Source organism: Crinia signifera, chromosome 8, assembly GCF_055691185.1.
Source record: "Crinia signifera chromosome 8, ASM5569118v1, whole genome shotgun sequence".
NCBI classification, from domain to species: domain Eukaryota; kingdom Metazoa; phylum Chordata; class Amphibia; order Anura; family Myobatrachidae; genus Crinia; species Crinia signifera.
The window spans coordinates 120,560,407-120,576,652 of record NC_139224.1 but is presented as its reverse complement, the minus strand read 5'-3'; the positions used below and the strand labels follow the sequence as shown (position 1 = coordinate 120,576,652).

The 16,246-nt window shown below is 44.0% G+C and overlaps 1 protein-coding gene across 1 annotated transcript in view; it reads left to right on the top strand.

Annotated features, from left to right (window-relative positions):
• ABCD3 (ATP binding cassette subfamily D member 3) overlaps window positions 1–16,246 on the top strand; it is a 54,378-nt gene that overhangs the window by 13,753 nt on the left and 24,379 nt on the right. Inside the window, exons 2-7 of the mRNA XM_083157067.1 lie at window positions 7,471–7,507; window positions 8,955–9,053; window positions 9,156–9,244; window positions 13,363–13,432; window positions 13,724–13,821; window positions 15,075–15,198. Of these exons, the coding sequence (XP_083013193.1) occupies window positions 7,471–7,507; window positions 8,955–9,053; window positions 9,156–9,244; window positions 13,363–13,432; window positions 13,724–13,821; window positions 15,075–15,198 (517 nt within the window). The remainder of the gene's footprint in view (window positions 1–7,470; window positions 7,508–8,954; window positions 9,054–9,155; window positions 9,245–13,362; window positions 13,433–13,723; window positions 13,822–15,074; window positions 15,199–16,246) is intronic.

Sequence of the window (16,246 nt, the reverse complement as noted above, 5' to 3'; positions counted from 1 at the left end):
GGAAGGGCCAGGAGCTGCCTGGTTACCATTGGAGTGCTGGGAACGCCCCTGAAAATGGTGAAAATGGGGATCATGGTATGAGGCCATGCCCCCTATACCAGAGGTCACATCCATCATCACTGATGCTCCGCCCCCTTTTCCGGATCGCAGGTCCTGACTACATACAGCCAAAAGTTGGGAGGTATGACATTATGAATTGGATTCCATGGGTTTGGATATAATAAAGCCTCTATAGGGGCAAATTTGTTGGGTGCTGGTGGCCACTAGATGGTGCCAGATGGGGCAATTTAATAGTTTGGCTGTACACAGCCGCCGTTGCAGACATTACTTTCTTGGGTACTTGTTTAGTTTCACGGCGGCAGTTACGTAGTTTACGTAGTGCTGTATTGAGAATACCAATACAGCACTATGCTGCCTACGTAAACTACGTACAGAAAAAAGAGGGGAGTATGCAGCGCTCTTTTAATGATGCAATCAAATTATAATGCACAACACTTATTATAAAAATGACAGATAAAAACACTTAATATAGGTAATTAAAAGAGAATTATAGCATGTAGACCTGTCTGTGGATAATTGGAAAATAACCTGCTCTGGTCACTCAAATAGTCCCGGCACTTGTTGGATAAAGAAGATAGGATTCCAATTTATAATCCTTTGTTTGCTGCTGGAGGTGTACCAGTCCTGTGGGGGGGACTTGGTAGCTTTGGGGATCCTCTCTAAGGTGCAGCTGTATTGATATAGGAAATGGTGCTCCAATTATAAGTCTTCATATAGTTCTCTGGAGGTGTCCCAGTCTGTGAGGACCAAGATGGAGTAGGGATCCTCTCTAAAGTGCAATGGTGCTTGAGGGATAAATTCCCAAATATGGCAATAAAGTGCAAGTCCAGATGATTAAGCAGTGTAATAATAACAGATCAGACAGGTCTCTGGAAACCACCAACGCGTTTCGCTGTCACTTCAAGGACCGCTTTTTCACCTTGAAAAAGCGGTCCTTGAAGTGACAGCGAAACGCGTTGGTGTGTTTCCAGGGACCTGTCTGATCTGTTATTATTATCCAATTGGACTCCTATCTTCTTTCTCCAACAAGTGCCGGGACTATTTGAGTAACCAGAGCAGGTTATTTTCCAATTATCCGCAGACAGGTGTACATGCTATAATTCTCTTTTAATTACCTATATTAAGTGTTTTTATTTGTCATTTTTATAATAAATGTGTTGTGCATTATAATTTGATTGAATCATTAAAAGAGCGCTGCATACCCCCCTCTTTTTTTTGTACTCTATTAATGGGTCTGACTAACCCCTGTTGCAGCAGCTCATATTGAGATAAACAGCCTTGATTAGCGCTCTATACAGTTTACTGTATTTTGTTGGTCTCTACGCAAATTAGGTAACTGCTTCTGTAGCCCTGAAACTAAACAATGGATAATACCCCCACTATCCACGTCATACCCCCACTATCCACGTCGGTGTGGAGTTGACTTTATAAAATGTGGTGAGGCTCGCGAGGGGATGCATATCCTTGTCCCCTCACAGGGCTCACTACGCTCGCCACACTTTATAGAATCAACTCCACGCCGATGTGGATAGTGGGGGAAATGTGTGTGCTGTGCATCATACTTACTCTCCTCCGGCCCATCCACTGGGTCCCCGCGATCCACCTATGGGTCCCCCTCCTCCGGCAGTCACTCCCTGGCGCCATCATTCAGTCCCCCTCCTCTGGCACTGGCAGCACACAATGTACGTAATTAGCGTAGTGCCGCTGGTGGAGCAGGGAAACCATGTGATGCTCCCCCAGCGGCAATGCGCTGAATTATGTACATTGCTGGCGCTGAGGAGTGACTGCCGGAGGAGGGGGACTGAAAGCTACTGCCTGTTACCCATGACAGTCGCCCGCGGGGATCGGTAAGTATAAAACTAAGCACCCACCACCCTGCTCCCTCTGCCACCCACCACCCTGCTCCCAGTGCAGTTTCATGGCGGTGCCTGCTACGCTACAACATAGCTTAGGCTCCGTTGTCAGTGTAGCGTAGAGCTGCCGCCGTGAAACTAAAAAAGTACCCTTTCTTGTTATCCATCATTTTGAATGGCTGGGATTCGTTGGATAATAATTATATAGGGCTTTTTCTTTTTTTTTTTCTTCTATGTACACAAACAGCAAGTAGTTTCCTCATAGTGTACTTTGTACTATATGAGCTCTCCCATAAAGTCATTTTATATCTGTAGTAAGAGTAAAGGTTGGATGGGTATTAGAGATCAACAATGACTTGACATGGCAAAAATGCTACTGTATTTCACCAGTGTGCTGGTAAGTGTCAATTATAGTGAAATGCTGTAAGTAGCTTTTCAGTCCTGGTGGCATCCTTGCGCCGGCAAACAAGTGTATCCTCCTACACTAGTCGCACTAAACATCTCTTCTCGGCACACCAGGTCTTATGACACTCTGCTTACAGTCCCAGTTCAGCCACGAGTCAGTGCAGTGGGGGAAGCTGGAAGAGCCAACAGCCGCGGATAATACGCGTATGTTACTGATAGTAATAGTCCTCAGTGGCATGTTAGCACAGAAGGGCAGGGCACATTTAGAAATGTCAAAAATGGGCAGGGTGCAGCACCGTGCAGAAGAAGCTTAGCTGGAACACTATATTTGATTATGCAGAAATATGTCAGGATTCACTCATCAGAGGCTCAGGCTTTCCTGGGCATGGATGCCCTGGTTAGGTTCTCTGGTCTGGAGAAGTTTTTGTAAGCCAAAAATGATTCCTCTATGAGATGAGTAGAAGCACAACAGGCTTAATAGTAGAGGGTCTGGCTCTGCGGGTGCCACTCTCAAGGGTCGAGTCACTTAAATACAGCTGCGGCACCAACCAAGTATTGCAGGGGTGGGGTGCTTAGCGCATATAATTTGATCATGTATGTGCTGGATGGTTTCCAAGGGTAATGACAGTGCTGAATACAGTTGACATCATGCAGCGCTTAGGAGTTATCATGCTTGACGCACTCTTAAGTCCACCGCATACTCCTGTGACAGTAGCTAATGCAAGGCCAGAGGCGGGCTTGGGAGTGGCTGACACATGCTGATTTTCGGATATCTCTCAATTCAGTGATGCCCATCACCGGGAAACCATTCAGCACATATAAACAAAATTATGGTCATGTATGTAATATATGTGCTAATCGGTCCCCTTCACTACATGGCCAGCACCTACCCTTTCTTAAAATATGATGTTGGGTCACAGGCTCTTGTGCAAGATCAGTTGGTATGCACTACGTATATGGTAGACTGTGCACCTCTGAAGTCCGATATACAATGTAGGCCTAGTGAATTGTAGTGTGCCATTGACTGCATTCTCAGATGGTCCCATTGTCACTATTGGGATAAAGATGTTGTGTAGTGGAAGCACACACTGACTCCGGACTTCTTCACCATGGTTTTATTTGGTCCGGGTGACCACAGGCCAGTAAATGTTCAAGGCCCTGTCACTCTGTAACAGAGACACATTCACAGGCCAACTTTTCTGTTTTTTTTTTTTTTTTTTTTTTTTCATACAGACAAATGGTCAGGACTGGATTTCTTGAATCACTCTACCTTATAGAAAATCAGAATAATGATTAAATGAAGTACTATATATTGGGCTTACCTGTCATCCATAGATTCACTTATGGGCACAATTTCAGAACATGGGCACCCCTTGGTTACTGCTGCTATTATCCATGTGGACCACCATGGAGAATAGTGACCCATTGGGAGTGCTGCTAGGCGGATGTACATGTCTCAACGTTCTGAACAAGTTTAGTGATGTTCTGAAGCAGTTTAGGCAAGCTACCTCAGGGGGTCCCATGTTCTGAACTTGAACCATAGTTCTGTAATTGTGGACAAGATTGCAGTTCTGTTGGTCCAATGGTTTATGATTGGCAGTCACCAGCACTGGTTTTGCCTCTCACATTGACCATAAATAATTTGATTTCCTCCGAGACCAACAGGCAGTGGCTCTCCTTCAAAGGCATCTAGTTTGGGATCTACTGTTGTATGTTAGACTTGTTCTAAAATATATAACTCAATCTAAACTATGGTAAAGCTGTGTTACTTTATTGGCCTTATTCAGTCGTATGTGGATCATTAGGTCTACCACTGAAGGTCGATACATGAAAAGCATTAGGTCGATGTTGGGAAGGTGGACCGTCAAAATGTCGACATGGGTTTTTACCTGAATGTCAGCACAGTCGACTGTATCAGTGCACTGTATTGGTGCACGGGGGCCCCCTCGCATGGCTCGTTGCGCTCGTCATGCTTCGGGTCACTACTCTATTCTCCTTCAATGCCCTAGTGGATGGTAAGGCATGAAATACCGCCTGTCGGCTCAAAGAAACCCATGTCGACCTTTTGACTTTCGACCTTCACAATGTTGACCTAATGACCCTGTCTACCTAAATCCCTGTCGACATTTTGCAGGTGTCGACCTAAGGCATTTCAGCCTAATGCGCGTCAAGCTCGACCTAGTTACTGTATACCATTCGATCCTGTGTATATAAATTTGGGAAATTGCTATGTATTCTAATCAAGGATCTTGAGTTTACACATTAATCCAACAAGATATACCTGTATTCCCAGCCACTCGAAACAGAAGCCAGCATTCCTGGTCTTGTACATTCACGCTATGATTAGAAATTAAACCTTTTTTATTGTTCTTTTCATTTGCATTGGAGTAGACACACACACACACACACACACACACACACGTTACACAACTCTGCTTACTTATTAGCACATATACAAAACCCACAAAGTTCTAATATAATGATAATATAGTGATAACCTGCTGCATAGACTTCAGGGGCTGCATGGGATGCAGCCTTCTAACCTTCAGAGGGGCTGCACATTATCTGTAATCAAAGCAACATGTGAAATGAATACTTCAGGAGGAATTCCAAGTGTTGCTATAACAAACAGATCTGACAACAAAGCAGGAAGAATCTGGTGCTGAAGGTTAAGGCCTGGCTGTGCCAACTTTGTAGTTGCCAATGAACGAGTTACAGGGAGGGTATATGGTTCCCTTCGGTCAACATGCATTGGGTCAGCCACTAAAGGTTAACATGGCTTAAGGTGCCCATACACCGTGCGATGGCACCATGCGATGCGTGCTACCTCGGGCAACGCACAGTACAAAAAGTATATGCTGCACATACTTTTTGTACTGCCTTCTGATCACATTGCATGCGATGCGTTGCAGCCCATAATGCACCGTGTATGGACACCTTTAGTTTAACACATGATCTAGCTAAGGTTGACCGAGTTGGAAGGTAGACAATGGCGCGCTCAACACTCAAAATGCCGACATAGTATTTTTTTTTTTTAAGGTTGTTTTTCATACTTTACTATCCTAGTGGGCATAAGTAAGAAAATAATAGTGTGCCCGAAGCGAGGGGACACACTACACTTATACGGTGTCCATGTCGACTTAAGTCGACACGGACACAACATATAAAACTCATGTCGACCTTTTCAGGTTGACATTTTCCATTTCAACCTAATGCTTATGTTGACCTATTTCATGTGTCGACATAGTGAATATCAACCTATAATGGTTGACCCTATGACCCATGTCCTATGGACAATATCAGCGAATGTGTACCCAGCTCAAGGTGGCCATACACTGCTATGTGTCGCAGCGGTGTACGGCCACCGATACCCCGCAAGCCACCTGGGACCTTCCCAGAGGGCAGGGACACATGAGATCCATCACAATTTGTCCCTTCTCCCTGTGTCTGATACCCGAACCCGGGTGTCTGGGAGACCAGGACCCTCAGTTTATACCCCTACCCCTCCCAGCACTGAAGGGGGTGGTCACGCCTCAGTGACTAGGGGCCCTAAACTTTGCTGACATCACACTGATGAGCCCGAGGTCTGACCTCAAATAGCGTGATGTGGGAGACATGACACATGCTCGCAGGTACAGGTTTGCCGACGGGAGGGAGGTCCCAGGTCGGATGGTTGGACCACTGACTCAGGTCCGATTCACACGGGACCACACGTCCGACCTAAGGGGACATCCAACTGACCCAATTTGACGGCCCAATTCGTCAAAATCAGCTCAGGGTATGGGGTCCTTTACATTTATGCTATTCTTCTATTGCTTTTTTTATGACTGAGAGAACAGTAAAACTAAATGGGGAGAATATAAATATTCCACAATGATTGTGAACAATGCTAAGCAAGTAACAAATCATAAACTACCCCATCCATCCTCTACCACACTAGCTCTAGGTGTATAACCATTATATAGTTACCGTAGAGTCTGGTATGTAAATGTTTCATTCTGTGTTTGCCAAGTATAGTGCATTAAAGTTTTTCTAAAAAAAAAAAAAAGCATGGCATGGAAAAATATCTAAAAATAGATGCGTTTAACGTAGATAATGGGTGGTATCCTATTATAACAGCAGATAATTACTGCCCACAGGGCTATCCCATTTGCTGACACTCATCATGCAGGTGAAACCCTGTTAAACTATCAATTTTTCCCACCGAAAACTTCCATAGATTTTTTTTTTTGTCAATTTTTTTTACGGGCAGGAAATATGGTGTTTAATTGGATAGGGTGGTAGAAAGAAAAATTGCATAAACTAAATCTCACCACTAGTAAGATACCGCTGATACCTTTCTGAGTTCAGCAAGCTTCATCAGAATAGCAAAACCCATGTTGGAAGTTCATGTTTCTTTTTATAAACCATAAACACTACATAAACCAGCATACGTAACTGTACAAATGTCAGTGTGTAATATCCTTTGGACTGTACCCTGATAGCATTAGTAGGCTAAAGGTTCTGTAGCACGTTTGGGTGAAACTAGGTGAAGGAGCATAGAGTGCATATGCTGAATACGTGTAACATATGTGGTAAATAAAGGTATGAGGCGCCTCCTAGTGGGTAAAAAAACAAAAAATCTTTTCAGTAAAAAATATACCAGTAGTAAATATTATAACCCAAAAAGCTTCCTTGGGCTATTGACACCCTTAATTGAGAACCAGGAACAGATTTTAGCTTCACAAGCTTGACATAATACATGAGAAAATATATAGTGTTGTATATTTAAAAATGTGTTGTATATTTTCAAGTCAGGGGCACTCACCACTTTGAAATTTTGCTACACCATATAAGATATCCAAACCGTTCTGAATTACTGCAGATTTTCTTTTTCGTACCAAGTGTAAACTGTGATAGTTGTTGACCCTTCAGAACCCTTTTGGTCCATTCCCAAGACCACCAGCTTGACAGAAACCGCTTTCCACATAATAGGAGCGCACATCGATAACAATATTGAGTATACACACTAATTGATTTTTTGAAAGATGTAGCACAGAAGGGCCAAAATTAGTCATATCTTTTAAAAGTATTCTAGTGTGTATGGTTCTTGAGTTGAAGAAATGTACTTTTATATTTATTTACATTTTAAAACTGGTTTGTCTTTATGCAGGAAGAAAAGTGGAAAGACGCCATCAAAGAACAATGAGGTGAATGGATATACAGCATATATTTTGGATTGATAGAGGAATGTTTCCCTTCTGTTCCACCTTAAACCTGTTATGGTGTGTACACATGGCGAGATCCAGGCTAATGGACAATTTTGGCTATCCGATTTTGGCTAACTGCCATTAAGATTTACTTTAAGGTGCCCATACACAGTACAATTATTGTTTACAATTTGGACTAGATCGGATATGTTTTGCAATGCAATGAGATGCAATCTAGTACAAAAAGTATGTGCAGCCCATACTTTTTGAGCTGTGCGATGAGATGTGTGCGGGAGCGTGCATCTCGACAAACCTAGCAATTGCACCATGTATGGGCACCTTTAGAATTAGACTATCTTGCAATTTAGCCTTAGGCCAAATACATTTTACAGGGGACATAATGAAGATAGACTTGCCTGCACAGTCTATTTAACCATGTGATACTGGGGCCACGATTTTGACTAACCTGCTATGCAAATTTAACCAAATAGTCAAAATTGATAGCCAAAATCACACCGTGTGAACACCGCTTTCGCTTGGTTTACTGAAGTTAATAAAAGCTAAGTGTACCCCAAATGTAACTTTTTGTCTTGCGCCGGTCTCCCTGTAACAGCTCAAACAATGACGTTTCTGTGATGATGCTTGCAGACATGTAACCCGGGAATTTGCTGGGGCTAGCAAGCCGGCAAATTCCCGGGTCTTGGCTTTGTGACCCTGATTGTGGACTGTTTTAAGCCATGTAGAAATACTGAGTTGATGCACATTCATGTGCAGAAACCCTGGATACAATGTAGCAGCATTTGTGAACGGGTATTTACTGGTATTTAATATAGTGTAGTAATTTTAGTATTTTTTTTTGTGCTCCATCTTAGTCCCAAAAATATTTTGGTTACGTTATTACTGGGCTAAATACTTTATTTCATTTCCCAGTCATGGCCCCATATTTGTGGAATTTGCATGTTCTCCTTCTTTTTGAATGATTTTCCTCCCAGTGCTAAAGTTTCCTCCCACACGCCAAAAATATCATGATAGCTAAATGTGCTTATTAACTTTGGGGCCTGGATGTTCACTTATATGTTGGTAAATGTAGGCTGTCCGTTTCTGTCTGATGGGGACCAATATAGAAGTCATATATTATCTGTACTTCGCTGTGTTCAATAAACACTAATAATTCTTGCATTAAATGTTGCCTGATTGGAAACACCGACCAATTAAAGGTTTTTCTTAAACTACCTCCAATGTTTGTGGAACATGTGCTAAGTTGTGTATGTCACTGTACAGCTAAATGGTGAGGTTCTTGTAATGTGATAGCTTCAGTGCGATGAATCAGCTGGCAGATATCTCGCTGTCCAGAGGGATACTAATACAATGATTACTCTGTTGCCATAGGATGAAAGGAGAGGCCACCTGTGTCTAGTTTTTATGCCCTTTTTTACATTTTTTACAGCGAGAAGGAAAGAAAGAGAAAGCGGTGGTGGACCGGGTTTTCTTTTCACGGATTGGTCGCATCTTGAGAATATTAGTCCCTAAAACATTGTGTAAAGAGGTAGGTATTTCATGGTGCTCTGTTCATCTCTGATGGTATCTCAGGATTTCCAATGTCTGCTGTAGATCTGTCACTAAGCACACGGTCATTTATGTGTTACAGAGCGGATATCTGTTACTTATAGCTGTCATGCTGATTGCACGCACATACTGTGACGTTTGGATGATTCAGAATGGCACTTTTATTGAAAGGTATTTTATTCTGTAGCTAAAGGCTAATGTTTCTATCATTTTTTTTTTGTAATGGAAGCTTTGCCATTTAATAAAGGGTCCACAAATTTGACTGACTGTTGTAATGGAAGCCTTGTCACATTACTTTCTCATGGAAAAGTGGGATACACATGTCCCCAAGGCCCATGCTTGTTATTGATCTAAAATGTGAAATTGGACAAGTTTAAAAGGATTAATGAAAGTTGCAGGAGTAAGAGATCAATAACTACACTGCATCTATCTCACTAAAACAAACACTTCTACCATTGAGCAGAATGAGGGGGGAAGCGTTGAACACTGGCATAGCAGCGCAGACAGCAGCAGAGTCTGCTTGCACCGTGTCCCCCAGTCTCCCGATTGCCAGTAGGACGCTGCAGTTGGGATGTATGGCTCTCCCATTGCTGTTAAGGGGTCTTGAGTCAGATGACTCGGGTTACCTGTTTACACTGCCATTCAACACGGGTCCTACCAATGTTACACCCTCTTCTTGATTCCCTGCTGGCTTGGTCTCTCACTGAACCATGGAGCTGTTTCCACTGAGGTTCCAATCCAGGTTGATTTTCGTGACAGTGTAAAAGGGGATTTGGAGGTCAGAAAACATGTAATCTTCCACTACAAAGCACTCTGATTTACATGCCTCAGCTGGTGGCACTATGCCAGTGTAGGTCGGAGCACAGCAGATCCCAAAAGGATTCATACATCACTTAAAATAAACCTGCCCCTCAGCTCTTTGTTCCCCCCCTGATAATATTAAAGTGGTGTATGGGTATCTGCACACTAACGGCAGTATTCAATGAACATTATCGCGGCATGCAGCGAATCCTGTTTAGTATTCGCTGCACAGTCGCCGTGTTCCGGAGCCTCGCTATCCCCATATTCACCGTCGCAGGGGCTCGCTGCCCCTGGAGGCGAATCTTAACCCCTGCGGCATCCTGCAGGGAACCGGGGGACGGCGGCAGGCAGGGAGATGTAAGTCTCTCCGCCTGCCCCAGAACATATGTGGAGGGGAGGAGGGCTCCCCGGGACCCAGGCAGCACAAGCTGCCCCCTGGGAGAGCCAGCAGATGAATAAACATAACATGCCCATTCACAGAATAAAATTCCTGATTTTTTTTTGTGACACCAAATGTAAAAAAAAAAAAACTTCTATTTTAAAAGTTCACATTCCACTTCACCATGAAAAGATGGCGATTTGCTACACGGCGACACATGACGAAAATCACTTGAATAGGGTGATTAACTTTCTGACACAAAAAATCACCTTCCAACGCGAAAATAGCACAAATTCGCCATAAAACATGGCGAATTGGCCTCATTGAATACTGCCCAAAGCGTCTGCAGCTCACATCATTCTTAAATGGTCTTTCACAGTTTATCTGCTTGCTACTGATTATGGCTCTGTAAGGTTTGCATAAGAATTCAGTTATTTATTCCTCCCAAGACCTTAAGCATTTTTTCTGTTACTTTTTGTTTCAGTGGAATTATAAGCAGAGATAGAGCAGAGTTCCTGAAGTACTTTTTCCAGTATATAGCTTCAATTCCGCTGGTAAAACTTTGTGGTAGTCCCCGTGCTGTGATAGCATGCTGCTAGCTCTGTGCACTTTACTGACTGTTTAGACTATATTCAGCAGATCTAACCGAGAAAGAATATGGCTGTAGCGTGTAAAGTGTGTGTGTGTTTCATTAATAAAGCATATGTCCACTCTGGTGTGTGTGTGTGTGTATACAGATGGAGCCGGCCTCCCTCTTGCTGGCGAATCACCAGACTGTCACCGCTGGCGATCCGCCAGCAGCCCGGCTCTCCATCTGACTGAGACGTGCGTGCGTCTCAGTTTCCGTGCGACGGGAACCTGTCCGTCTCCGCTTCAGGGAGATGGACAGGGTTAGGGGGGGGGTTGCGGGGAGGCGGTGGGGACCCGGGGGAAGCCGTCGGAAGGGGACGCGCGCATCCCCTTTTGCAGATACAGGTGGCGGGGGATGGCGGCTAGAGTCGCCATCACCATCCCCCGCAAAGACAAGCCCGGCTCCATCTGTGTGTGTGTGTGTGTGTGTGTATATCTATCTCTATCTCTTCACAGTTGTTTTGTCAAATTACTTAGCGTTGGGGTTACACTTGGATGAGCTGGGGACTAGGAACAGCGAAAATAACTTCTTTCACACAAGTCTTTATCTATTACAATCCTTTTGGTGGCTGCTATATGGAATGAAGGACCTTTCCATCATCTATTGGCGTGTGGCGAGCGCAGTGATCCACCAAGCCCGAAGCGTGGTGAGCGGACGCGGAATACATGTAACGTAATCCGCGGGGCTCGATGCGCTCGCCAGGCTTCAGGCTCGGTGGCTCTGTGCGCTTGCCACACTATATAAAATAAACTCTGCGCTGACGTGGATAGTGGGGGTATGAAAAGGTCGGAGGACGCGTTCCGCTGCCGCTCGCCGCGCTTCAGGGTGGCGTGGATAGTTGGGGGGGCAGTTAAACCTGATTGTATTTCATACAAGTGTATAGCTAATGGCATGGCATCGCACCCTATAAAATCGCATGCGGTTTAGTGTAAAAATAAAGCAGCCAGTATTTACCCTGCACAGAAACAAAATAACTTGCCCATCTAATTCTCTCTGCACATGTTACATCTGCCCCCTGCAGTGCACGTGGTTTTGTCCATCTAAGAAGGATTTTGTCAGAGTGAACTAGAGTAAGGCCCATAGTTACAGTACTGTAGCCAGGACACTGTAAAGCAACTGTAGGATAACTAAAGTACTTGTATGGTCATAGATGCTGGAGCACTATATCTGTATTCACATACAGGAAAAGCACATCATTGAGTTACCTCCTTTATACAGTGGTGCTGTTAACAGCCCTTTTCCTTGCTGATTATTTGGTGTGGTCCCCTCCTCTGGTTACACCTGCATTTGGGCAGTACGGATGGTGTAATGGTTAGCATTACTGCCTCACTGCACTGAGGTCATGGGTTCGATTCCCACCATGGCCCTAACTGTTCGGAGTTTGTATGTTCTCCCCGTGCTTGCGTGTGTTTCCTCTGGGTACTCCGGTTTCCTCTCACAATCCAAAAATATACAGGTAGGTTAATTGGCTCCTAACAAAATTAACCCTAGAATGTCTGTATGCGTGTACATGAGGTAGGGAATATAGATTGTAAGCTTCACTGGGGCAGGAACTGATGTGATTGTTCAAATATTCTCTGTAAAGCACTACAGAATATGTGTGCGCTATATAAGAAACTGTTAATAAATAATTTGTCTGTTCCATCAATCTAGTATTTAGTTATGGCTGACCTCTATTGGCTAGCTTGTGCAATAATCTTGGAGCTGTGGAGGTTCATTAATGAGCTACAAATAGCAATTAATCGACTGTATATCAGACCTAGGTCTTCCCAAGTAAGTTCATAGATCTGACGGTAGGTATGGCAGTAATTGAAAGCGAAGGTATACTGGGAAACCGAGTAGTGTTTAATCTTTATATAAGATGCAACATAAAGCACTAGCAAAAATTGGTGGAACCTTAAGCCGTGTACACATGGGGCGATTTGGCTTAGTGATTTTAACTACATCATTAAAATCGCTTAGAAGGTTTGCCTGAATCGCCCCGTGTGTACACAGTCACTATCGCCCATCTGAATTGACGCTGCAAGCACGAATATTTTAACTAGACACTGCAGTGTCTATTAGGCTGTACACGCGGGCTGCTGCTGGTGATAGTTGCCGGCTTATTTCCATCAGTGACATCGCGCCCAGCCTCCAGCCCCTGTGTACACCCCTTTTTAAAGTGGTCACTGTGAGTATTTGTCACGCATTGTTGGTAAGTACTTATGTTTTTCTGGAATTTAGGGATTAAGAAAATCCTTGTGTACAGCGAGGGTATCAAATACATCCTTATCGGTTAATTACCTTTAGCTCCAGAGTCGGCATGCTGCTTGCAGTCCAGCAAGTTTGGTACCAAATATTTTTTTCACTGACCTTGGTAATTGTCCTATGCATCTGCATCCTAAATTGTCACGTCTGTCTATGTGGAATGTATTGTGTTTCATTGTTCTAGTTTTTGCAAGTGTATGTTATTAACACACTGCATGTGATGGTTTGCAGCGCAATCATTGGTCGCAACAGGAAAGATTTTAAGAGATACCTATTCAACTTTATCGCCGCCATGCCTGCCGTAAGTTGCTGTTATATTGTTTCATTTTTAATGCAGTGTTTTAATAACAAGTAACTGGGTTCTCCTTGAGAGCTTAGCCTTAGACCTTTGGAACTGGTATGTGTCTGGCACTGCTTTCATTAATGTCACATGATCTGTCCTTCATTTTTTGGCAAATTGATACCCTGTTAACTCTTATGGAGCTGAGCTGGTTTTAAGTGATTGTTTTTAGTACCCATTTTGAAAATATTGCAGTAATGAAAAGTTATAATGTTCTAAAAAGCCTGTTTTCTATTTTTTTTTTTATTGCAGATCTCATTGGTGAATAATTTCTTGAAGTTTGGTCTCAATGAGCTGAAATTATGTTTCCGGGAGAAACTAACCATGTACCTTTATGATGAATATCTAAAGTAAGCGTCTATTTCTCTTTGTGTTCTTTTTATTAGTTTAATAAAGGATCACTCCTGTAACTCTCTGGCTGTGATATCTTGAGCCTACCATTTGGTGCTTTGTTCTAAGGTCAGTTTTGGTTTTCCTAAAGAACTTCCTAAGCTTCTCAAACATTTCATCCATGATATGGTCATATTCAGCAGGTCGCATATAAGAACTTATGATTGGCTAGCTATCCTGCAAGGTCAGTCAGATGATATCTAGGTATTGTTCTGTTGATCATTACATTGCATAATATGTATGGGCAATCTTGCATTGTCTGGAGTGAAGAGAATTTGTCCCCACCAAAGATTGCACGTTGCTCTAGTGTGTAAGGCCTAAGCTAGGGTTTCCCAAATTCAGTCCTCCTAAACCCTAAGGGGTACATTTACTAAAGTTTATAAAATGAGAAGAAGTGATGATGCCCATAGCAACCAATCAGAGACTTTCTATCATTTTCTAGGATGCAGTAGAGAAATGATATACAGAATCTGATGACCTCTTTTAATTTTTAGAAGCTTTAGTAAATTTACCCTAAGGGCTATTTCACACGCTCCAGCTCCTGCCCGGCGGTGAAACCACGCATGGCCAAAAAGCCGTGCCCCACTCAGAAGTTTTCAATGGTGGGGATGGTCACAGCCTGGCAGCCGTCCTTTCCAGTGGTGGGGTCCGGCTGCAACCGGGCGGCTGGGCCGTGGCCGTCCCGTGTGAACGGACACAATCGTGTCCATTAATAACTACATTTGGCCTGTGCGGGGTTTCGCCGCCCAGCAGGAGCCGGAGAGTGTGAAATAGCCCTAACAGTTCAGCTTTTAAGAATATCCTGCTTGAGCACAGATAGTATAACCATCATTGATTAGAGGCAAACGGTGGCGGAACTCCCGGAGGCAATGGAGTCATCTGCCGCCGGGCGCCAGGCTTAAAGGGGGCAGTGGCTCCACTCCACTAACTTTTATCTTGCCTCCGGGCTGCATGGGGTAACTTACGCCACTGGAGGCAAATAAGGATTGTGAAAAACAAGTGGAGTTCCCACCCAGTACAGTTAAGCTGTATTTACTTATTCATTTTAAAGCATGCAGTGCTCCCTCTTACTACAGTTGTCATCAAAGTGTGTTGTTGGTGGCTGATCTGCATATTTAGGGGGATTTAAATGTACCTGGACTTGTTTTGTAAAATTATTGAGTGTTACTCAAACATCATAAATATAATATTTGCATCACTTTGCTTCCTTTAGATCCTTTACTTATTACAAAATGGGAAATCTTGACAACCGGATAGCCAATGCTGATCAGTTGCTTACGCAAGACGTTGAGAGGTTCTGCAACAGTGTGGTGGATTTATATTCCAACTTGAGCAAGGTGAGTTTATGCTTTGTAACAACATTTTCATGCTGTTGCTGGTCCCACGTCTCGTGCCCTGAACTTCTTACATACTCGCACGTTATTTAAACATATTTGTGTAAGACACCCCTGACTTAAATTGTAACAGTTGATGCGCTGATTCAGCCAGGTGAGAAACTCGCTGACAATTAAATTCCCCCAAAGTCCTAAATTCCTTTGGGGCTGGTTCTGAATCCACACAGAACGTGGCTGTACTGTAGTTGCCGTCAGCTGCAGAATCTGTATTTACTACCTTATGCTACTGTCAAACTCTATAGGACATATGTAATGCAAATGTACTGTATACAAAAACCTGCTTTTTGTGTCCATGAACAAACATTGTCCAACTAATGCTGCTTTCACACCGCAAAACTTGCTTAGACCAGGTATTTAAAACGTTTCTTAAAACGGGTCAGAGCAAGTTTAACCCCTTTCACATTGCATGTAAATACCTACAGCAGGTTTGTGGTGTGAAAGCAGCTTTACAGTCTCCCACTGGGGTGGAAAATTGTCACTGCTGCCATACATCTCAGTGTCCCAATAAAGTACAAAGCCCTCTGTGCAGCACTACCTATTGGTGCCCACCTGAGAAGCCATACCCACAGCACTGCCACCCCCGTTGCGCCCCGCCCCCCCCTGCCCCCTGGCAGCAGACCCAATGACACCAGGGAGGAGTCCCAGCACAGCGAAGATTTTTTCCAGCATCTCGGCAGCTTCAGGGTCCCCGGGCAGCAGGAACTTCAGGGTCCCCGGGCAGCAGGAACGGAGCTGACATCACGGCAGCTCCGCACTCGTACAGCCCCCGACGCAGTATAGCAGTGTACCTGCTGTGCCTGACATCATGCTGAGGCATAGTTCCCGGTGGTGGTGACGTCACGATGCTGACACAGACACCACGCTCCGGAGAAGAAGCGGAGCGGTGTGTGTGGTTTCCGTGCAGAGAGTGGCAGCGGGTGCCTGAACACAGACCACCGGCAACAGGAGAGAGAGGTCCGCGATGTAAACTGCGGCGACGAGTGACAGGTGA